Source organism: Manacus candei, unplaced genomic scaffold (assembly GCF_025592945.1).
Source record: "Manacus candei isolate 608988 ecotype Guabito, Panama unplaced genomic scaffold, ASM2559294v1 h1tg000046l, whole genome shotgun sequence".
Lineage (NCBI taxonomy): Eukaryota > Metazoa > Chordata > Aves > Passeriformes > Pipridae > Manacus > Manacus candei.
The window spans coordinates 2,391,204-2,416,126 of record NW_026138094.1 but is presented as its reverse complement, the minus strand read 5'-3'; the positions used below and the strand labels follow the sequence as shown (position 1 = coordinate 2,416,126).

Sequence of the window (24,923 nt, the reverse complement as noted above, 5' to 3'; positions counted from 1 at the left end):
CTGTCTGGGTGGATGTGATGGACTGTCTTTGGGAGTCTGTAAAAAAGAACCTGTTTCCAGAATATTATCATACAGTTAGTAATTAATACTGTGCATGTTGTTCTGCAGTACTGCACATTTCTGTAGGGCAAAGGAGAAGGATTTTGCTTGGAGAATTCTCAAGTAATTCTACCATCCAAAAATCGAAGTCATCACTGTGGCTGCATTAAAGCATAGAAAGGAGATTGAGAGTGGTCTGCAGTGTTATTTCATATTGTCCTGTGAATAAAGATGTGTTTGCTACATAATAGCAAAGCAAACATAATGGAGTTTCTGATTGTTTTATATGTTTATATGGTGCCGTTTTATAAAATGCACAGATTTTTAACTTATCAATTGCTTTATTTTCTGGCAAAGATTAGAAGACCAATATATAGTATGCTAAAATTAAGTTGTTAAAACAAGCTTTAAAAGAGCACTGTTTGTCTCATGAAGAGGTAAAAATGAAGAACAACCAAAATGCAATGCAGTAAAAGTTTCAAAATCTGATTGCAGTTCTTTTCCTGATAGTGGAACTGAATATTGGGTATTTTTCTTCTTGCTACTTACCCTGCATTGTGCAGGTTGTCCCTGCTTGATAGAAATGAAATGAATAGGACATGACTGGCTCTTTTAGGCTAATGAGTGTTGTGTTTGTGAACTGCTCAGTGAGTTCTTTATTTTTGTTGGAGCAGGGCATGACAGCACTGGATTGGATCTCCATGAGATTGAGTTGGGGGTGCAGCTCCTGAAATGGCTCCCAAGTCCTGTGTCAGCCTCCAGTGCATCAGGGCTGGACACAAATGGATCTTGTCTGGCTCCCTGCTGTGGAGATGGGGAAGCAGCAGTACTTGGGTTGTCTCAGTTTTGCTGAAGGCCTTGTATGAATTTTATAAGCTTTTTCATTTTCCTGTTTCTCGATGTATCTAATGGAAAAGCCTTGCTGAAAGCATAAGAATACATGTTTTTAATGAGAGGAAAGAAATAACTGTTGGTGTTCTAAAACAATCTAAAACAAGGCTTGTGTGATGCTTTTGTTGCTGGTCCTTTCTTTGAAGGCCATGTTTGCAGGTTAAAACAAGTCCTGTGGTAGGAAGAGGATACACAGTGTAATTTCTGTGCATACCAGACCTTAACAGTGAGATTTGTCATGAATTTAACAGCACCACTGTTGCCTTGTCAGAGTCAAAATCATGTTAAAAGTAAAATCTGATCGAAACCACATATTAGGGAAGGGAATTAATTTTTAAAGTTAATTGTGAGTTCAGTGACCATATGCAAAGAAAACAAGCATTAGGACTGAATAAAGGAACTACAAATGCAAGGACATTGCTTCTTGATGGTGGAGGGAGTTGACTATGTTTTAAAATGCAGCTGAAGATACATTTTCAGAGTAGTTCTGTATTAGATCACATGTATTCACCAAGTTTATGCTAAAAAATTTAGTTATATTGTATAATTAAGCATTTCACTGGTTTATAGTGCTTTAATGCTGCATACATTTTGATTGCTAATAAAGGAATTAATTATTAATGACAAAATACTTTGCTCCATCTTATAACTCAAATGTGTTTTGCTTTAACATGTGATCATAAATTTGCCTGCTGTAAAAATCTCAAACTTTGAGCTTGCTTTTTGACTTAAAATTTCAAGGGACTTCTCCCATTTGCATCAGTTTTCTTGCACTGCTGTGTCTTGGCCTGATTAATAACAATGGTTTTAATTTGTGACATGAATGAATTAGTCATATGCACTTCATGATTCTAAATAGTCATATACCTTAGAGGGGAACTTAGAATAACTATTTATAGCTTTCACGTACCTGTCTTAACAGCTCTTCATTGAGTTGTAATGGCTTAAAAGAAGATACTTCCCCATTTTTCCTCTCAAAGTTTTGACTCACTAATTCCATAGGCAAACGTTTTCATTAGGAAGGAGGAACACTAATGTTGACTGAGTTTACTACATCTTGCTGCTTTTTGCAAAAGCTTCTGAGGACTACTTTTAATTAGAGGTAGATACTGTAGGATCTTCTGAAGGTCTAACAGCAGATGACCTCATTCTAATGACTATTTGCATAGTATTTTTGTAGATCCCTTTTAAACTTTGTCTTCTGTGTAAAAGAACATACTGTGGGTATTTCATATGTATAACCACTGAAGATACTTAAAATGCATTGAAATCTAGTTAAATGGTGAGCTCTTCTTCCAACTTTTGTCTCCTTTGGTCAAATTTTTTGTTTGAAAGTTTGTAATGGCATTTCTGAGTACTGAAGGAATGGATTATTTGTCATTGTTGATTGCTGTCATTCACTTCCAGAACATATTCCTGCTTAAGCTGTTGTGTAATGTTGTAGTTGGGAGTCAGCAGCTCTCCCCTGAGCAAGCAGTGCTTCAGGCTCTGTGCTGGTTAGCAAAAATGGAGAGTTCTTCATTACTTAGTTGAGTTACTGCAGACTTTTCCATGGTTGTAAGAGTGAAAATATACAAAATGCTTGAATCTGTGTTAACTAGTGTATCTAGGCTGCCTGTTGGAATAAAACTAAGCCAGTAAATAGTGGTTTAGATGCACTACTTTTCACTGTGTGGTAATTTCATTTTTTTGTCATCTTACAGTAGTTTGAGGTTTCTCAAAGTGTAAATGTCGTTGCTTTAATTTTTTGGCTGTGACTTACATAACTATATCTGTATTTCAGCCCAGTGCCCTCTGTGCTACAGTAAACAGAGCTTATACCAAGTTAATCACATTCAGAATGCAGAATTTTCATACTGATGGAGATTTCTCTAGTAGAGTTTAACAATAAAGTGTGTGGGGGGAACACTCCAATGAGTAGAACAGAGTCCTTTGTAAACCAGCCCCTGATTGTGGGAAAATGTTCAGATTTTTGTTGCTTAAAAAAACTTCAGAATCAAATAGCATTTTCCCCTTAATTTATCCTGTTAAAAGGACAGGAAACAGTGTGTAAAGCTGGACATGCAATACAAGATGGCAAGTTATGACTGTGTTCAAAGACAGTAAGCTTCCTGAATAAAATAATATTTTTTCCCCAAACTGAAATATTTTGTGGATTTTCTAAAAAACTACTTGTGATGAAATACAGGGTTATTGTGGGAGAGTCTGGTTTGCTTTTGGACTGTGGTGAAGGTTGACTAGACTGGGTGTTACATTTCTGTAAAACGGTGGTGCATAAATAACAGCAAAAATCCTGCCTTAAAGGTGACCTTGTGAGGATGAGAGAAAGGACTGTGTACTGCTTGTTCTCTGTGTGCTTGTGACAGGTTTGAATGCAGAATTCCTGTCCTTGTTAGAAATTTTATAAAATGGAAGTCTTGGTCTTAATGTTTGCAGATAAAGATGGTCCATGTGTGAGGGTACAGGCAAGCACAGGGCGTGTGAGAGCTGGTGTTCCTTCAGGACCTGTCAGGAGCAGAGAAGGGTAGACAGGAGAATTCCACAGCTCTAATACTCATCTTTGTTTGCTGTGTAGACTTCTTACACTCTTAATGTTTATTCTGAGTTTTTTTCCAATTTTTGAACCTCTTTTTTTCAGTCCTAAGAAAGAAGGTAGCCTTATATACTGCATTCCACAGCAACTTATTGCTGAAAAAAAAAAGTTGTGCTTTAATGAATTGAAATTAAGACCCTGTCCTGTTGTCTAGACTGACAAGAAGTTTAGTCCAGCTTACACACAGTTAGCTTTTGACTTTGATGGAAGACATACCTACCTGCTGTAATTCCAAAGGGAACAGCAACACTTTCCTACTTATCACAGGATATAGGCCTCACATTTAACAACTGTTAGAGATGTTTGTAGGACCTCCAGTGAGAACATTCAAATGGGTCTTTTCAGCTGGGGTTCTAGGATCCAAAAGATTCTTGTGTCCAGAAAGATTCTGTGATCTTATGGCTTCTTTAGATTATAGTACTGCAGCATATATGCCTTTTGCAGAATTTTTATTTCAAATTACATCCCATGAAGTAGTAGATTAGTTGCTTATGGCTGTGAAGAGAATGCAGGCTGCCTGGGATGATGCATCAGCTTACACCCCTTGCAAACTGAAATAAGTAGTTCTTTGGGGTCTGTTAGGAACAGCCAGCTCACAGCTGCTCCTGGAAGCATCAGTTAGTACAACAGTGTAGAAACCTTTGATTTGAATCTGTCCTGTAGTCTCAATCTTGTAGTGATTTATTCTATGATAAAATAAATGAGAGCTATAAATATTAGCGCTGGATGTAAGAATGCATTGGCATTTTGAAGAATTTGGGGGTTCAGGCAGAAGATTATGGACCTGAATTAGGCAGTGCTACTTAACCTGCCATAGATCAAAGAATCATCATGGGATGGTTTGGGTTGGAAGGAACCTTAAAGGGCACCTAGTTCCAACCCCCTTGCCATGGGCAGGGACACCTTCCACTAGATCAGGTGCCAAAGCCCCATCCAACTTGTCTTTGAACACTTCCAGGGCTGGGGCAGCCACAGCTTCTCTGGGCAACCTGTGCCAGGGCCTCACCACCCTCACAGGGAAGAATTTCTTCCCTTTAACTAATCTAAACCTACCTTATTTTGGTTTGAAGCCATTTCCCCTTGTCTGCCACTCCATGCTCATGTCCAAAGTCCCTCTCCAGCTCTCTTGGCCCCTTTGTAGGCACTGGAAGGTGCTGTAAGGTCTTCCTAGAGTCTTTTCTTCTCCGAGCTGAACAACCCCAACTCTCTCAGCCTGTCTCTGTATCGGAGATGCTCCAGCCCTCAGAGCATCTTCATGGCCTTCCTCTGGACTCGCTGCAGCTGCTCCACATCCTTCTTGTGCTGGGGGCCCAGAGCTGGACACAGCACTCCAGGTACAGCAGAGAGGGAGAATCCCCTCCCCTGACGTGCTGGCTGTGCTTTTTGTGATGTAGCTCAGGACACAGTTGACTTTCTGGGCTGCAGACACATATTGCCAAGTCATGCTGTGTTTCTCATCCACCAACCCCCCCCCCCCAAGTTCTTCTCCCCAGGTCTGCTCTCACTCCGTTCTCTGCCCAGCCTGGATTTGTGCTTGGGATTGCCCTGGCCCAGCTGCAGGACCTTGCCCTTGGCCGTGTTGAACTCGGTCAGGTTTGCACAGAGTCCCTCTGAGTAGCTGCTCTTGCTGATATCTCAGACTTTTGACTCAATGCAGATTCCTGCTGTGCTGCTCAAGGAGCCCCATTTCCCCTTAGGGTACAGCTGCACATGTTTTCTTAAGCAGCCTTTTGGTAGTTCAGCACAACTTGCTGTGAGCTGGGTGTAGCTGTTGGTGTGCTTATGTGATGAGCTGAATTGCTGTCTGATCTGGTTGGAAAACTTATTTTTCAGATTGGTGAGCTCTTCATTCTGGTTCAGTGAATAAACATTCCTTCTAGAAGAGCACAGGAGGTGTTTCTTCAAACAAGTGGTGAGAGGGGGGAGAGAAAAGAGGGAGCAATTAACTGCTTAATTAGTACAGCTGTCAAATATCTGCTATAGCCTTATTCAGTTGAGGCATAAAAAAATGATATTAGCTACAGTAACAAATATTTCAGTGGTTATCACAGTGGGAACCAAATGCTTTCATTTTACTTCCTTTTGGGAATTTAAACAGAAGGCAGAGATGCCAGATTAAGCAGGTTGAAGGTGGATATATTACTGGGGTTACCGTTGTCTGTGTCTCAGTAGCTTTCTAATGCAAAAGTTGTTCTTTTAAACAGTCTTTGAGTGTAATGTTGTATTGTTGTACGTTGGCAGGTTTATATTTTGGCAGGGAGGGGAACCTGCCTGGTGCTGACTCTAAGGGAACATGATAGGATATACTCAGTTTGTGTCCCAGGGTGGAGTGAAAAGTGCATGGACTGAAAATAGCTTGGTACACTGTACTTCTAATGTCTGGTGTTCCTTAAAGACACTCTAGGTAATAAATGGGTTTCTGTTACTTTGCCCCAAAATAATAAAGATTCAAAATCTCTCCTGTTTCCTTCCTTTTCATATCAGAAAAGAACCATGAATTATGAGTAACTGATTTTTATAGCTCAGTTACCACCATACAACACCATGTATTGTGTTGAAGAATTCGCTGTCCATATTTACTGCTGTAGGGGAAGATATAGGCCTTATTTAAGCCTGCAGTTTAGTTGATGGCTATTGGAGCTATGTAGCCAAAGCTTAGGTCACTTCTGTAAGCAGTGGCCTGTAAAGCTCCCATGCTTAAGCATTGGGAAAGCAGATACCATACATTTTGCAGGAGACATACATCAACATTTTCACTGACTGTAAGAACTTCCCTTCAATGCAAGTTCTAGGAGTTTTGTCTTCATGAAAAATGACCTTGTCAAGCAGTATTCTTAATATTTTGAAACAGTTGTATTTTGGTTACCCCTGTTTTGCTGTTCCCAGTGGGGGGGTTCTCTTAGCAGTAAATGGGTTTTCTCTGATTTCAGTTTTGCTTTTGAAACATCTCATGCTTGTTTTCTTGATGCTTATCTGTTTTTATTTTCTAGGCCTTCCTTAAATCTTTCCATGTCTGAATGGACTCCTGAATGTAATATAGTTTATACTCCAGAAGCGGATATGAAGAGTGAAGTTCCTTCTGATGCACCAAAGAGACAGGAGAGTCTGAAGGGGATCCTCTTGAACCCTGAGCCTATTGGGGCGGCCAAAAGCTTCACTGCAGAAGTTGAGATGATTGCCAGTAAAGTAGGGAATGAGTTCTCCCACTTGTGTGGTGACTCTCAAAAGCAGAAGGACATGAATGGCAACCATACAGACCAAGAAAAAAGTATCGTGGTGCGAAAAAAACGCAAGAGCCAGCAGGCTGGTCCTTCGTACACTCAGAACTGTCCTGATAAGGAAAACAAAGGAATCTTGGGATTGAGGCAGCATCTAGAAACACAGAGTGAGGACAATGACTCTTCTTTTAGTGACTGTATCTCTTCACCTTCCTCTAGCTTACACTTCGGAGACTCTGACACAGTAACATCTGATGAAGAGAAGGATGCTCCTGTCAGACACCCTCAGGCAGTGCTGAATCCTGCGAGCAGAACTCACAGTGCCAGGTCACACAAGTGGCCTCGCACTGAGGCAGACTCTGTACCCGGGTTACTCATGAAAAGGCCCTGCTTTCACAACAGCTCTTTAAGAAGGCTCCCATATAGGAAAAGAGTTGTGAAAACAGGCTCGTCCCAGCGGACCCAGAACCAAAAAGAGCGGATTTTGATGCAGAGGAAGAAGCGGGAGGTGCTGGCTCGCAGGAAGTACGCGCTGCTGCCCAGCTCCAGCAGCTCCAGCGAGAACGATCTCAGCAGTGAATCTTCCTCCAGTTCATCTACTGAAGGGGAGGAAGACTTATTTGTGTCACCTGGTGAAAACCACCAGAACAGTACAGCTGTTCCTTCAGGTAAAGCTAAATCCTGAGTTAATTTTTATTAATTGTCTTTCTTCATGTACAATAGTCTTTTATAAGTTCTTTGGAGCCGTATTTGTGTTTTTGTAGAAGTTCGTGCTACAAATAGACTTACTGCAAGTGATGTGAACATTACAAAATAAATTCTTGATGGGAAAAGTACATGCAGGGCTTACAGAAGAATTACACCAAATCTAAAATCTTTAATGTAAAAGTTAATGGTTTCTGAACAATGTACTGGAAGGTTGCTCGGTCTGATTAGTCATGTACTGCTGAGTTGATCCATTTTTATTTTTTTTTAGCTGCTGAACTGTATTAAAAATTTTAGCTAATATAGCTTTGGTAACTGACTGTGGTAATAACAATTCTATAGAAATACCTGCTAGTACTTAACTGCGTTTGAAAATATAGAAAACTGTGAAGAGAAAAAAAGTTGATTGTGATAAGAACTTGAAATCGGAGGCAGTTGAAGGAGCTTTAGGGATAATAAGAGAAAAGTATTGTATGTATATCAAATGTTTGACCTAGATAAACTCATTGCAATGAACTTGGAGTTGGTTTACATGGTTGCTTCTCTAGCATATCTTGACACGGTATCTGAATGCTTCAGTGTTTGGAGGAGGATTTTTTGGGGGATGTTTTTGTTTGGTTTTGTTTTGTTTTCTAGGTTTATTTTCATGTTCGTTTTTTGTTTGTTTTTTTTGTTCATTGAAGTATTTTCTTGGCCTTCCTTTCATCTTAAATTTGCCAAGTGAAAGTAGTTGTGCATTTTGTTCATTAGTTTAGCTTTTTATAGAGCAGGGGGAAGTAGATAGAACACAGCATGGTGTTAATTTGTGCAACCATGTGTTTTATATAGTGACAAATATGTTTTAAAAAATGAAACAGTTTCTCAGACTGTGCTGATCATTTCTCTGAGAAAAAATGACTGAAGGTACAAGGACAGGCTTAAAAAAAGGTGTGAATGTTCATGTTAATGCAGGATTTGTTCTTGAACAGAACCAGAGTCCCAAATATAGATTATTGCTTGTTATTGTAGCAAGCAATAACTTGTGTATTGGTCTTTAATGTGCTGTTTAAATATAAGAAGTAAAATCTGTAATGTCAAATTCTTACTTATGCAGTGCTAGGCCTGCATTTAGAACTCTGAAGCAGAAGAATTATTGCACAGCCTTAATTATCTTGATGCATATTTGTGGGGATAGAAATTAATTTTTTAAGCCTAAAAAAGTTACATTTGACTTGCATGTTAAAACACATTAAAGTATATGATTTGTAAATAATAAATATGTGGGGATATACATACATGTATATTAAAAAACAATTTGGGAAACTCATGGTAACACCTCTGTTTCCAAATTAATAGTTTCTTATCATTTTCAGAGAGGGTGGAGTTTCATGTAACTGTAAAATGATGTAGGACATTAACAACTCTTTCCACACAGAAGTGGAAAAGTCCAATGGCTTTTTATACTACTTTAAAAGCACACTGAATATATGAAATTGTTTCTTTTCCTGTAATGAATGAAAATCCATACAGTTAATTTTAGATTAAAATACTGACATCAGTTGTAACTGAAAGAAGATATGCTTTAAAAAATGTGCTCTGTGGTGACTGTATTTCAGCACTAACACTTGCAGTGAGCTGAAAAGCAGTTCTGGCTTAGAGTGTGTGAATACTGTGGGTTTTTTCCTAGTGGAAATATGTATTGATGGAAAGTTTTGAGCATTTTATTTACATTGCAGATAGAATGGGAAGTTGAGCAGACATCCTGTGTGAAAGTGCCCTATTTTTAGCAAGATAAAAATGTGATTAACATTTTCTGTAGCTTTTCTGCTGTTACATAAGGCATTTCTAGTTATTGAGTTAATTAGGACAGAAATGGGGCCAGCTGGAAAAATAGCTGTGCAGCTTCTCTGTATAGTGAGCAAGCAGGATGGGGTTTCTATAAGAGGAAAGAGTTGTATTGATAGTAGTGCTACACTGGCTTCTTAATGATAGGGAAAATATTTTTACTCTACATTGGCACATATGCATCTGCTGAAATGACAGAATATACTGAAGGACAAATAACTTCTACTAAGAGTATGAGGCCTGTGGCATATATGTAAAAGTACTAGAGGACAGGCTTAGGAAAGGAGGAGAGTGATAATAATAATCAGGAAAAAATACAATTAAAAAAGTAATAACTGAATTTTTAATGAGTAGGCATCAAAATGATGTGATTTCTCTTGTAGCCAACTGAATGGCAATTTTTATTGAGAATATGTCAGAAAATATTTCTTTGCTTTGAATGGTGGTGTTTGTCTAAAGATACAGTGCATTTAAAGAACAAGTAAATTTAATTAGTGTATACTGTTTTGGAAAACATTGCTGATTGTTGCAAGAAATTAAAGTAACAGATATTTTTAGTGAAGGAGATATTTAGTAGGTTGGTTCTTGTTAATAAAACTAACTTGGCTAATTTCAGAAAATCATATGGATGGAGCTGTGAAGGGGGGGATTGTTTGTTTATCAAAACCTTTACCAAAAAGACCTCCAAACAACACTATGTAGGATTTTTCCTCCTTTTCCATCAGGGTTTTAGCTATTCTTCTGGTACAACTTTGTGCTTTGGAAGTGTGAGAGTATTGAACTAGTGTGTCCTGACACCTGGGAATGGGTTATATTGTTTTACCAACTGTTTGCCACAAAAGGCAGTGCCCTCATTAAATCTGGGATGAGCAGCTGAAGCTCCTTCTGGAGACAGAGGGGAGTTGGGGGCAAAAGGACAATGTAAAACCCCTTGTGTGTCATTTAATGATGCAGCTGAAGTGCAAGTGCTTTTAGGGGTGTATATTCTAACTGGAATGTTAATCAGTGGATTTTAATTGCAGCACTGAGCTCACAGTTAATATGACAGCAAGCAGCAGGATTTTTGCTGTAAAACAAATTTTGATTCTGTGTGTTGTTTAGATAGGGCAGAAGCTTTTCTCTAACCCTGTGTACACACCTTTAGAGATAATCCTCTTTTGACTTTGCTTATGAAAGGTGGCAAAATTTCAGATTTTACTCTAGTTGGATCTCTGTAATGTTGTAATGCTTCTACCAGTATTTGATTTTCATCTTGGATCTGAAGGTTTGGGGCTGCTATTTGGGGACAGTCTGCAGGGAAATCTAGCAAAAGCTAAAATTGGAACAAGTTTTTAGCCTGTACTCTGATTTGTCAATAAAGCAAAACTCTGGAAAATGGGAAGGTGGTGTTGAAAAATCTGGGTAGCGTTTTGCACTGTCATAAATTGTTCACCTAATAGCACTTATTCCTTCAGGGTCTGACATGTTGTTTTATATTTTTGAGCAACTAGTGCTAGACAGGCTTTCCTCTTCCCTTAGAATGTAATGCTCATGAGAAGCTGCTCCAGATTTTGTTCAAAGCTGCTTAGAATGATAAGACTGAGTTTATTCACAACTATCCTCTTGATCCTCTAATGTATTTGTTGTCTGTCTCCCCAAAAATGTTGAATATAGACATTTGATATTTCACAAGCCAGAGGCTTGTGAAGCATGTACCACTTTATGTTCAGATTACTTTAACAGGTTTAAGATAAACAGGTATTAAGTGGAAATGAGCTTCCTGTTGTTAGAGTTGATTATTTTTCAGTTCCTTAATCCCACCTAAAAACTACAGCATGCAGTCCTTTTCTCACAGTAACTGATGCAGCTCATAATTCCAAGCTGTTATCCCAATAGCATTAGTGGATAAGGAAGGGAATAAGTATCCTGTTTACTGTGCCACTTACTGGAGAAGGGTCAGGGAAGAGCTGGGAAGTGATGAGGGAATAAGCACCTGGCTCTGTGAGCAGTGGACATTAATCAGTGCTGCTCTACCCATCTGCTGTGAGTTGGAGCTTTAAATAGCTCCAGTTAATAAACGTTAGTGTGGAATTCACTTCAGCACTTCCCCCTTGCTGCTGCAGCTCTCTGTGCTGAGAAGATGCTGCTCCTGGAATTGGGTTGCTGTGGCATTGCCCTCTGGAGTGAGGTTTATGTGCTTGGTTAAGAACGGTCGGTAGAGGTCTGAATTAGCACAGCTCAGAGTTGGACAGAATCCCCGGAATTCTGGTTGTTCACGGGCTCTTCCACCAGGGTGCAGCCTCCTGAGCAATTTGTGTGTCTTGGAAAATTTCTCCCATCGTGCACAGCTATTGGAAAGTATATTCCAAGTAAGTCTGAGGTACAGAAAAACTGTCATCATCCAACACTAAGGGAAAGGCAGGTTCTACGAATCCTTGGCAGAATTTTGGCAGCACTAAATTGCCAACATTAAAGCTTTGTTTTCTTAGCAGGATATTATGATTTTTATGAGAAGAATGGAACGGGATTTCTACAAGCAGAATTCAGTTGTACAATCTGTAAACAGCACAACACAAACTTTATACTGCCACTACAGTTATAATGTCCAATCACCTGGACCCTCTGCAGATCAGGTCAAATCTTATCGTGCAGTTTGCTTTATCAGTACACCAATCATAATCTAGACTCAAACTATATGAAAGAAGACAAATCACTCACTCAGTCCTCAGAGGAAGCAGATGATGATGATGGAGGTGTCCCTTGCCACCAGTGAGGGGTGGGGGTCACAGTTCTGTTCCAGGTTCCCACTTAGAACTTGGAGCTGCTTGATTTTCCAGCCAGTGCTCCGTGTGATTTCAGCTTCCCTGGGGTGGGAAGTCAACAACACCTGCTTGGCTGAGTGCCTGGGACCTCCAAGGCCAGCGGGCAAGGGAGGAATCTTCTGGTGCCCAGGAATCTTGAGGATAATAGAGAGGGGAGGTACAAATCTGTTTGGTTTGTCTACTTGGATCATAGGACCTTCAGAGCCTGAGAATGAGGGAAAGCAAACAAATAATGTGACTGGCTCATACAGAGGGTGGCACTCATAAAATGGTGCCATTTATGGTAAATGTGCTAACGGGGTTGAGGGCAGGGAGTACCAGTCATGCCTAGTTCAAGAAGAATGAGAGTTAAATGGGGGTACTCATTAACACTGGTAGGATATTATTATTTTATCCATTTCACGCTGAAGTATTATCCAGGTAATTATCTTTAATTCATAAGCAAGAGGGGCTGCAGAGGCACAGGGTACCAGCAAGTTCAGAAAGGAATTCCACACACTTAGTGACAGCTGTCCATGAGCACTGACTGGACAACCAAGTGCACTCTGTCATTGTTGTGGGTGCTGTGTGGTTTGAGGAGTTTTAGTCAAAATTTGTACCCTGAATTTCCTGTTCTGACTGCAGAGTTTTGCAGCTGGCAGAGAGAACGTGGGCCTGAGCAGACTCCTGGTCCGATCCAGTGAAAGCTTGGAACTCAAAATAAGCCATCCCTGTCACTGGAACTTGACTGCTTATTTTAAAGCTCTTCTAGTTTCACTTGTGGCATGATCAGACTGTCTAACTTGAAATTATGTATTGTAAAACACTTTCATTATCTTATATCTACTATATAAACTGGTAAAACTCCATGTTAATTGCAAAACAGATATAAAAATACCTTCCATGAGTGACAACAATCAGTCAAACGTAAATTTGGGTATTACACTGGTGGTGTTTATGTCCTTGGTGGGGTCTTTGTGTTGATGATGAGTGATTAATCTCAGGAGTTATGCCATGATCTTTAAGAGTTAAATAATAATATAATTATATATATTATACATATTATACTGTGCAAAGCTCAGTCTCTTGCTTACACCTTCTGGGTTACTAAGGTGTTTGATTCTAAACTTTGCTTCCCAGCAAGTTGGTCTGTCAGTGGCACTGTTCTGAAGTAATCTTTCAACTTTCTGGGGAAAAATATACTCATTTACTGATCTAAATGTTGGAGTAGAGAGTATTATATTATTATAAAAGTTTTATTCTGCTCAGTAAAGTACTTTAATCTGTCAGATTTACTGTCTTTGTGATGGGAGGCCTGGAGGAGGGTGTGTTTTTATTTTTAAGGGAGGATTATAATTTGGCATATGTTCTGATTTGGATTCAAGCATGTGTAGTTTATCCCTTCTCCCAGGCCAGCTGAGCACTAGGTTTACACCTTTTAAAAGAGAGGGAAAAAGCTTCTGTAAAGAAGTTACTGATTATTTCTGATTAATAGTCACATACAAAACTTAATTACCAACTGCTGTTCAAAGGTCCGAATTGTTGGGATATGCAAAACTTGCAAACTGAAATATGGTGTTTTACATGCACTATAAAATATTATTTGTGGGTGTGAGCAGGGGAAAAACACCCCAAATTCTATAGAAACTGAAAAAAATCCTAGCTGTAATTTTCAGAAGTTTTGTTTTTAACTAGCTCATTTAAAATGTAGAATGAGTCTGTCAGTGGTAGCCCAAAGGCTAATTTAGTCACAAACATCCAGGGTATAATTTGCTTGCTGTGATTTGTGATTCAGAAGATGACAGAGAGAAGTAGTGTGTACCTGCGGGAGGATAATTTTCTGTTTGCTTTATAGCCATGGGTATTATTCTGAAAGTAGTACAAAATACCTCACATCTGCATAACTACTCTGCTGTCAACGATCCAGTGACTCTTCTCCTTGAAGGGAGATTACCTTCAAGGACTTTAGGATTAGTGTAGTTAACACTCATTATACAGATTTAACTGCTCTCTTATGGGTTCAGTCATTTAGATGATGCATTGATGAGTGAGGTATTCATACTTTGAGATCAGTTTTCCTTGAAGTTCTTTACAGACAGAAGATGGCTGGTCAGGGACTGGTATGTGCTAAAAGCACATACTAAAGTGAGTCCACCTTGTCATGGTGGACTATGGAAAACAATTGAACAAATTGAACAAATATCTTCCCACTTTTGCACCTGTCATAAATTTCAATAAATATTGAGCCTGAGGACATGTGGACTCTGAGGAGTGCTCTCAAACATGCCATAATTCAGAGAAGTGCATGTTTGGAAGGTGGGAGAAAGACAGTTATGTTTTTCTAACTGCCTTTCCCAGCTGCTGGGCTGACTGGTTTTGTCTGAGGAGCTTCTGAGATAGTTTTGTGTAAGGAAGCAGTTGCTTATTTGCCTGTGATAACGATGATATTTACATTCTTCTGAATGGGATGGTGACTTGAGCTGCTGCCTTTAACTTTTGAGTTTTCAATATTTCTTTTGAGCCTTTCAATATTTCCAATTTTGGAATGTGACTTTGTTTTTTAGACATTACATATTTTCAGTTTTCCCCAAAATTTTCGTACAAGTTCTGAGAATTAAATTTTATTACGTACAACTGCAAAAGTTTGAGTACCAGTATTTAGAAGCATCGCTCTTTCCATCTTCAACCACCAGTCTTTCTGGGATAAGTGTGACCAGAAAACAAAGGCCATTGGAAAATAAGTGATGCAGTTTGGTTTTCTTCAAAATATAAAAATGTTGATATGGGGGAAAATGGATCATCTGCCCCACCTTGTCACTGGGTAGAGCAGCTGAGAACAGTCAGCCCATACAGGATGTTAGTGTTGACTTGAATGAGCCCAAATGCTGCAAGCACTTTCTTGAAACAATTTGCAAATAACAGAATTCATGATTTCTAAGGTATATAGCTCACCTATTTAGGAAATTCTTTTGTGCTCAGTGAACTATCCATAGCTCAATTTGAGTATTTTAGATAGCTCAGACTTGTCACTGTCAGTGTTACAGCAGTAGAAAAGTGTTTCATATGTCTGCATGTTAGGCTGGAACTTTGATAATTATAAAAACATGTTAAAAAAAAAGCTATTAGTGATAACAAACCACTGTATTCTGGTTTTATATTAAAAAAGTGAATTTTGTTGGTAATAAAATCCACTAATTTATTTCAGTACAGTATAAATCAAGTTTGCATACCTACCCCACACCCAGTCCTCTGTCTCCTTCCTTTTTTTACTTCAATATTTACAGCAGAATTGCTCCCTTTCATAATTAGGTCACATATTTGACAGTTGCACCTAAAGCTTTGACATGGAATTCTCTGTCTACATGTATTTTTAGTCTAGGAAAAACAGTCTCTTATAATGACAGCTCCTGAGATAAAGTGTGCAAATTTTCTTCTTCCTTTTTCTTCCTCAGGAAGTATTGATGAAGATGTTGTGGTGATTGAAGCATCCTCCACTCCCCAGGTCACTGCTAACGAAGAAATAAATGTTACCTCAACAGACAGTGAAGTGGAGATTGTCACAGTTGGTGAAAACTACAGGTGAGGTTTGCATCTCTCTGTATTAATAGTTTTGCTTGTCTGCAGGTCTCTCACAATACTCTGTGTGGCTTAACATCTGAAACTCTGACCAGGATGCATAGTAAGCTTTTTTTGTTAAAAAAATACAAACCAAGCCCAACAAAACAAGTCCCAAATAACAACAAAAAAACCCCATGAACAAAAAAACCCAAAGCACAGCTTTGCCAAAGCTTGACAATTCCAACTACTCTGAAGTTGCTGAGGTGGTTGTAGTTGGTGTGACTGATGGGCAGAATTTTGGCAAAGCAAAGCTGCACAGTGAGATCCTGGAGAGAGCAAGTGTAGGCTGAGTTGACTGTCTAGGGATTACCTGAGCATTTCTCAGGTAATCTCATTTCTCATCCTGCTTTTTTTGAAGCACCTGCTGTGTATGCTCTCCTGTTTCTTCCATGCCTGTCTGGAAGTTTAGTTCCATATTTGTCAGGTTTTACAGAATCTATTAAAGTGGAGTTCCTTGAAGAAGAAAACTTCAAACCTGACTGAAGACAGATAAGATATATTAAAAAATAGCTTTGTATCTTCCCATCATCAATAAGAAATGTTTTCTGTGGTAGCCTTAAAAGACTTGAAAAAATTAGTTCTTTCTTCCCTTATCTTCTGCAACACTACAACCAAAACAGTGGTAGCTCCATGGTGATTTGTGCAACGGAGTTTGTTTGTTTTTAGTGAAGTCATTCCCTTTTCTTCACATTTTCCTTTTCTGAAATCTGAGTACATTGTTTTTCCAAATTGGAAAATAAGAGCCACTTGATTTATGTAAATACTGAAGAGTCAAAGTTTTTTGAGAGTGAAATGGTAAATACAGTACTGTAAAAATATTGTTCCCTTAATTAAAGACTGTATCCTAGAAAGGACATACAGACTCAAAGATCATTGTTTTGAGTGTTTGGGTTTGTGAGGCTAAAATAAACAGATTGCGTGCTAAGTGTTATAATAGAGAGATAAAACCATCCCTTTCCTTAGGTAGGGTTACAGGCTTATGATTTCCTCTTCTCAAGCCACATTTCATTTTAGTTTCAGTATTACACAGAACTATATTTGTTCTTCAAGAAGGGGGAACAAAATTATTAAAGAGAGAAGTCCAGAGATTTTGCACTTCTTGGACTTTTTTGAAATTTGAAGTATAGAAATTGTCCTCTGAAAACACAATCTGTCACAAGTTAACAAGCAAAAATACTTTAGATTCACAAATTGTTATTGTCTGCAGTTTTGTTGTCATTTATAGACCTGCTGTTTCAGACTGCATAGGAACAGTGTAGGATTTGGAGAGTCTTCATCTACTGATAAAGTTAAAACAACATCAGATGTAATTGCTGCCTGACCGTGTTTGTAGGGTTTCACAGTGAATTTTTTGCAAGTTACCTGTATGTACATGGAACAAGATATAAAGACCTTTAAACTCTGTGTTGGGTATTTACTGTTCTGTTCTGTGGCAAAGGCTGCAGCAGTGTTTGTGAGGACTCCTCCAGTGGAGTCAGGGGCTATTTCGATGCGACAATGCTTTTCTGATGATCGGAAAAAAAAAAGAATACTGGCAAAATGTAGGTCAATACTCAAAGTGTTAACCTTTTGAAGGTCTCGTTCTGCACTTGGACACACGAGATCCCACTGGGGACAGAGCTCTGGCTCTCACGCTCCACGAGCTCCGGAGCAGCGGAACCGCAGCAGGATCTCCACGGTCATCCAGCCCCTGAGGCAGAACGCGGCCGAGGTCGTGGACCTCACGGTGGATGAGGATGGTAAGTGGTGTGCTCAGAGAATCCTCCTGTGGCCTTCCTTTTAAAATTAAAATTTAGCCATTTCCAGTCTGTCTGTTACATCTAATTTTTCTTCCAAGGCTGCCTTGGGTGTGTGTCTGAGGGCTGACTCACCAGGCAGAAATTACAGAGCAGGTTGGAACTACTTCTTGAAAAATATGCACTTACTTCAATACAACACTATAAAAGGAAAACATGTCGTTGCCTATGCTTTGCAATAGTTACTGTTCTTTCAGGCCTTGATGTAAAAATTAAAAAAACAAAAAACAAAAACCAACCCGAAACTAGTAAAGTGTGTTATGTTTCTGAAGCTGTAACCTTCCATTGTTTCCTAACATTAAAACCTGCTGGCACTTACTAAGTCTATTCCTGCTGAAAATCACAAGAGCAACTTCCAGGTATATTCAAAAAGTTGAGAGAAGGAAAAACTAAAGCTCATGTAGATTTTTGCACGTTTATTTTTTTGTGGATGGTGGCAGGTTTGGGGATTTCTTGGATGCATATTACTTTTAATGTTTTAACAGCAGTTTTGTCCTGTTGTTGTTCTGTTCCTGTTCATCACAAGCTCTGGTATTTTACAGTGTATTATTCTTCAGATTGACTTGATTTTTGAGGTGGGTTGGAGAGTTGGAAAGGCTTGGGAGTAGTTTTGATTGGTTGATGGTTTTTAAGGGAGAGGCTGAGTTGGTTTACAGATTCTTTATGGATTTACTGTGAAATATCCCAGGTGAAAGGGTGTAAGCTTCTGTTGCTTTACTCTTAAAACTCAAATTATAGAATTTAGTCTTAAATTCAGAAACCAAAATATTTTAAAAAATATTATTACTGAATGAACTTTTACTTCTGCAGTGAGTATATTTAAGACTAGCTGTTTCTCCCGCCTCCTGGAGGAAAAGACTTTCTACAATGAGCCTTCCAGGATTTCAGGAATATAATTTTTGGGTTTAGGTGTCAAACTTCACACATGAACTAGTGTAAAATGATAGAACTTCTGCATTAACACTGTTATAAGGAAGCTGTGCAGTTTATCACAACTTTGCTGTCTTCTTCAAAGGTACAGGACTTAAAACTCTGCTGACTGCTTTCATGAGCATAAGGGTCGTATCTCCATCTGTCTTCCTGGATTAATGTCTGTGAAGTGATATTAAGAAATTGTTTCTCTTAGCTAATAGTTTGAGGTTGACCAGGCCCCCTGTTTTTTTACTGGTTTTGTGGGGGAGAAGCAGAACTGTCTGTGTGGCTGATGGTGAGCCAGGCCCAGGCTGGCAGGGTGGCTGAGGCTGGTGGGAGCTGGGCATGGCTGACTGCAGGAGGGCACTCAGCAGCTGTTGGCATTCAGAGACCTGAGCACTGTGTGATCACTGCTCCTTGGGGGCTGTACACAGCCTATGTACTTGCTGATTTTTTTTTTTTTTTCTGATTTTAAACATTAATATGTTTCTCCACAAATGTTCTCCTGTAAATAAAATTAGCATGTTGAAATGCCACATTAAAAACCAAAGGAATTTAGATGTAGGTATCAGGTCATGTTTTTTTAATGTGATGAGTTGGAAGACTTGCAAGAGGAAAGATATATTTATTCTTTTGCTCACTGAGTTGCTGATACTCCTACTAGATATAGAGAGAAATCTTGAAAAGTAGTCATATTTTATTTTGAGACTTGGTGTAAGAGAAGTATTTGAAGTTTTTTGATGCTTTTTTTCCTCTGATATCCATGCAGACATTTTTACTAAAAAAACCTGAGCTGTTTCTGATAATCTTCCCTTTTATGGTATCTTGTATTCCTAGTCATGTCATTGCCTTGTCATGAATTGGAGAGAAATTTCAAACTTACAGTCAAAGATTTTTTTCAAAAGTAAATTTGAATTATGCCACCGAGTATAATTTTAAATTTTAACCTGGTTACAATTACCTAGTAAAGGACAAGATTTATCAAGAGTTTGTGTTTCCCAGGATGATATGTAAGATGAATATGTTTGTACTCTTAAAAGAAGTCTCAAATATTGATAATCTGCTTTTAATGTGTGTTGAGACTAGAAGCCAAGTTTATGTTGCTAAAGCCTTTAGTACTATGCATCTAGAATGATTGAAGTTTGTAAAGTAGCATTGCTAGTTTAGATGTTAGGATGTTCTTGGTGAGTGACCTAAAAGTTTTTCTGTTCTTTGTAGGCATTAAAATTTGTAAAGGTAATATGTTAATCACAGAGTAGTTTGTCTAGAGTAGTAGAGTGGATTTATGGAAGATTTCAGCAAATCTTTTCATCATAAAGTACCCAAGTAATTTAATCTCTTTTCTAGTAGTTTTTTTTATTTAGCATATGAAACTTAAATGTCAGATTTGGCTGGGAATTGATTTTATGTTAATTCTTAAAAAAATTCAAGCAGATTTTGTAAAAAAAAAAAAAGAAAAAGAAAATAAGGTAATTTTTTTTCCACCCATGAGTTAAACAGAATTACCTTTTGTGGTTTGTACCTGTCAGGCTTTTGTGCTCTGACTTTCTTAGCTTCTGGCAAGACCAGAATTGAGAATTTCTTGTAAAATAATTCAAAAGCAGCAACAACATTAAAAAAACCCGGTAGCTTTTACAGGTTAAGGAACATGAAAGGTTTTTTTATTTCATTAGAGCCGACAGTTGTGCCAACCACATCAGCTCGAGTGGAGCCGCAGGTCGTGAGTTCTGCTTCCAGTACCAGTACCTCTACCTCAGAGCAGGCCTCTGATGCAGCTCCCACCATCTCCACCAGCCAGCCCTCTGCAGCTCCAGAGACGACTCCCAGTCTTCCCAGTGGCAGCACTGCTGGTACTTCATCTGGAGGTACAGAAAAAGAGCTTTCTGAGCTATTGTGTTGCTTCCGAGTACAAAGGAGGTAGAGAAAGTTCATGACATCCTCTAGATTAAATGGCACTACTGCAACGTGACAGTAGTAAGTTGAGAGGACAGGAATCTGAAAAAGATCATTGATTTCTCTGTAAAGATAAAGGAAATTGTGCTGGAGCTTTCTGCTTTTGCCTGTTGGAACGATTTGGTTATACGTAATGAATTACCTCCTTGCTTTCTGAGGAGATGGAATGTGGTTCACTGGGAATTCTCCCATTGCACTGTGTTACAGAGATGGGGGTTTTTTAATGTGTTGTAAGGAAGTAAAGGACTCCTTGAACCTCCTGCTGTAGATCACTTCCTTGGGAGCACATTTATGCAGACCTGTACTAAGGCTGGACGTACAGGTAGCACTCATAACAGCACTGAAACAAGTGCCCTATCTGCAGGTGAGGGACAAAAAACCTGGGCAGACCTCAGGAATTTGAGGTCTCTGCACACTAACTACAGGGAGAATCTTTTCTCCTTTCCCTGTTGATAACATGCCTTAAATTAGTGGAATAAGGCAAGTGTCAGTTCATGTCCTCCAGTGGTTTCCACAAGTACATTCCCTGAACCACTCAGTTTTGGTTCATTTGTCAGGCATAGCTAAATGTTATTTTTTGTATCCAGTGTGCTTTGGTTTAGTCTAGATCTATTTTTCAGTTGGTTAATTATTTAATCATGAAGTACAGAGAGTTTTTTTCTATATTAAGGCACTGCTTTACAGTGATCAGCTTCACTAATTTCTTTCACTTGAATATGAATTTTCTTTGTCTTCAAGATGACATAAGAAGAACTGCATCTAATACAACACTGGAAACCGGCCCTCCAGCCATGCCAAGGTTACCATCCTGCTGCCCTCAGCATTCTCCTTGTGGAGGACCTTCACAGCCTCACCACGCCTTGGGGCACCCACATACGAGCTGCTTTCAGCAGCATGGCCACCACTTCCAGCATCACCACCACCACCACCACAACCCTCACCCAGCTGTCCCGCTCTCTCCTTCGTTCAGTGACTCCAGCTGCCCTGTGGAAAGGCCTCCCCCCGTGCCTGCCCCGTGTGGAGCAAGCAGCAGTTCTGGCACCACGTACCACGACCAGGCACGTTTCATTCTTGTGGCTCTCTCACAGTCACACCTCGTGACTTGGGATTTCAAGCTGTTACACATGTGAGAGGGTAGAATAGGGTGCTGAATTATAAATGATTCTCTTGCTCTGCATTGGGCATTATAGAAGGGAACTTAAAAGGAGGATTTGAGCTATAATATAGGAATGCAAAAAACTGAAATTTTATAGAAAGTTACAATCTGACAAGTAATCATTGACAGTTGACCTCTTGATGACTATGATAGTGACTATTTAAGCAAACCAAACATAAGTACTTTGAAATGACTGCCCATCATAGCAGTTTTGCAATGCAAATAATTGAGCTGCTTTGAGAGAAGAAAAACATGAAGTCTAATGTTCTGTATATAAAAGGCATAAAAGAGTTGTGTCTCTAAAAGCATTGTTTTTTAAGGCTTTTTCAGTAACTAAATCACAGCTTTAAAACAATACAGTTATAAGAAAGAACAGTACTATGCAATCTTAGTTTACAACATGCAGAACTATCAGTCTGGTTACTGGTTTTAGTATAATACATTAGGCACAACTGATATGCTAAAAGCGGGTTTTGCATCCAAATATTTCAATGCATGTAGCTCCCATATTCTTACTGATTTATCCATCAGGGGGTTTGTTGGTGTTTTTATGGTTTTGGTTGGTTGGTTGGTTTGGTTTGGTTGGTTGGTTTTCGTGAGGTTTTTTTGGTTTTTTTGTTTGTTCAGTTTTTTTTTACAGAATCTATTGTAATGAATTTAGTGTCTCACCAGATACAAGAACTTAGGAATAAGAAATGTTAACCACGTTTAAAGAATGTTCCAGAGTCAAGCCTTAAAACTTAAAACAGCTGCTTGTGATAGTAGTAATTTTTATTTTTTACAACGTCATGTTTGAGTGTGGCTTTGCTTTCAATGTCTGAAGAATTGCTTGAAAAAAGCTGGTTTGTTTGCGCAGCAGGCACTGCCAGTGGACTTAAGCAGCAGTGGTATAAGAAGTCATGGAAGTGGTGCTTTCCATGGAACGTCTGCTTTTGATCCCTGCTGTCCTGGTTCTTCATCCCGAACGACAATCTACGGGCACCAGGCTGGGGCTGGGCCGAGCCAGTCCCTGACCATAGACGGATATGGATCGAGCATCGTTGCTCAGCCACAGCCCCAACCTCCTCCTCAGGCATCGCTCTCCTCCTGTCGCCACTACATGCACTCTCCTTGTAAGTACTGATGGAACAGCTGCCCTGACAACATGGGAAAATCTCCGACTGTCTGCTTGCACTCACCTTAGAACTGGCCTAGCAAAACTCATATTAAGAAATGTATTTGTGTAGGGGATTTGAACAGGATCAAGGGTAAAGTTAAAATATCTTCTTCTGAGTGACCATAATAACACTGAGAATTCAAAACCGTATTTACTATGAAAATATTTTTCATCTCGTTTGTATTCTAACAGTGGCTTTTTATTTAATTTTCCTTGGTTGGTCCCTTGTCCCATACCCCCAGTGAGTTCTGCTTTAGCAAGCTCAGAGTGAAAACTCACTTGTTTGTGATTTGTTTTTTTGGGTTTTGTCTCTACAGAGTAGTGAACTTGGAAAGGGGCAGGGATTGAACTTGTAAACAACAAACATGAAGTAAAATTGGGAGGGGATTCTCCCCATTTACTCTACTCTCATGAGACCCCACTTGGAGTACTGCATCCAGATTGGGCTCTTGAGCACAAGGACACAAACTTGTTGGAGCAAGTCTGGAGGAGGGCCATGAGGTTGCTCAGAGGGCTGGAGCACCTCTGCTATGAGGACAGGCTGAGAGAATTGGAGTTTTTCAGCCTGGAGAAGAGAAGGCTCCAGGCTGACCTTATTGCAGCCTTCCAGTGCCTAAAGGGGCTCCAAGAGAGCTGGAGATGGACTTTTGACAAGAGCATGTAGTGGCAGGACAAGGGGGAATGGCTTCCAACTGAAAGAGTAGCATTATATTGGGTATAAGGAAGAAATTCTTGCCTGTGAGAGTGGTGAGGCCCTGGCACAGGTTGCCCAGGGAAGCTGTAGCTGCCCCATCCCTGACAGTGTTCAAGGACAAATTGGATGTGGCTTTGACCAACCTGGTCTAGTGGAAGGTGTTCCTGCCCATGGGAGGTAAGTTGGAACTACATGATCTTTAAGGTCCCTTCCAACCCAAACCATTCTATGTTCGTTTCTCAGTGTGTATCACACTTTTTTTTTTTTTTTTTTTTTTTGCCAACACTGGCAAACAAAATACTTTTGACTGCAGAAAATGTAGGTTTCTTGTAGGGTATATTGGTAGAATCACTTTGTTTAAAAATTGCATAAACACATGTTCCCATATTGCCACTGTTTACACTAGTGTAATAATACTGAAGCACCTGTGTGAAGATACTTTTTAAAATAAATTTATGTCAAAACCTGCTACTGACCAAATAAAAAGCACCTGATGTTTTCATTGCAGATGCTTCCTTGACCAGACCTCTTCACCATCAAGCTTCTGCATGTCCTCACTCTCATGGAAATCCTCCTCCACAGCCACAACCTCCACCTCAAGTAGATTATGTTATCCCTCATCCAGTGCATCCCTTCCATCCTTCAATCTCCTCTCATGCATCTTCTCATCCTGTTCCACCTCCACCACCAACTCATCCTTTAGCCAATGCAGCTGCTCCGATCCCACAGCATCTCCCTGCAACACACCAGCCTATATCCCATCACATCCCTGCAACAGCACCTCCAGCACAGAGGCTACATCCTCACGAGGTGATCCAGAGGATGGAGGTCCAGAGAAGAAGGATGATGCAACACCCAACGTATGTCACAAATGTACTCAGAACAATATCTAAACATGTAATTCATTCCCCTCAGGTTTGTAAAATGTTGCATGTGACTCTCAAACTGTTAATTGCATGGCTAGGAACTGTTAGTGTTAGACCATGGTGAGGAGTGTCTTTACGTACCGTCACAGTCACATGAGCATTAGGAGTGAACCTGCTCCGTTACATCTCCCAGTAGTGTCTCCAGGTAAGGCACCAGTGGGGCATGGAAGACAAGGGGACCCTGTGTTTCTTTTGCCCACTGCTCATCCTCTGAATAACAGGCAGGAATTCCTTTTCAAGCTTAACAGCCTAAAAGTACATCATAAGCTCTGTTCAAACGTGTTCCTTGACAGCGTGTTTTGCCTTGAGATTCCTTTTATCTAACTAATGCTTTAAAATTAAATGAACAATTTATCAAAGGGACTGTTTACCAAGTTTAATTCAGATTAGATACCTGCATGTCTTTCCTATGCCTTTATGTCTTTAGAAGAGGAGGAGGAGATTGATCACATTCACATACAGATATTACACAATGTTGAGATGTAGCTTTGGTGATACTAAGACATGCTCCTGTTGTTGCTTAACTAGAGTCATTACACTAGTGTCAACACACACTAGGTCAGTAGTAGCTTAGTATTCAATCACATAGTAACTGAAGTTACTTTGATTCTGGAGATAACATATCCAAGAGATTTTCAGGAATGAGCTCTCTAGTTGTTGCT

The 24,923-nt window shown here is 39.5% G+C and overlaps 1 protein-coding gene across 8 annotated transcripts in view; it reads left to right on the top strand.

The window, feature by feature from the left end:
- The window catches only part of RNF111 (ring finger protein 111), a 43,391-nt gene that overhangs the window by 4,077 nt on the left and 14,391 nt on the right, over window positions 1-24,923 (top strand). For 5 of the 8 annotated variants that reach the window (XM_051796412.1, XM_051796411.1, XM_051796410.1 and 2 more), the window contains 7 exons: window positions 6,514-7,409; window positions 15,503-15,629; window positions 17,244-17,407; window positions 20,050-20,241; window positions 21,068-21,387; window positions 22,342-22,597; window positions 23,844-24,195. In XM_051796412.1, coding sequence (XP_051652372.1) covers window positions 6,533-7,409; window positions 15,503-15,629; window positions 17,244-17,407; window positions 20,050-20,241; window positions 21,068-21,387; window positions 22,342-22,597; window positions 23,844-24,195 — 2,288 coding nt within the window. In that variant the 5' untranslated portion in view covers window positions 6,514-6,532. Of the gene's footprint in view, window positions 1-5,495; window positions 5,928-6,513; window positions 7,410-15,502; window positions 15,630-17,243; window positions 17,408-20,049; window positions 20,242-21,067; window positions 21,388-22,341; window positions 22,598-23,843; window positions 24,196-24,923 lie in introns of those variants that run through there. The other 3 variants (XM_051796409.1, XM_051796407.1, XM_051796406.1) reach the window with 2 other exon arrangements.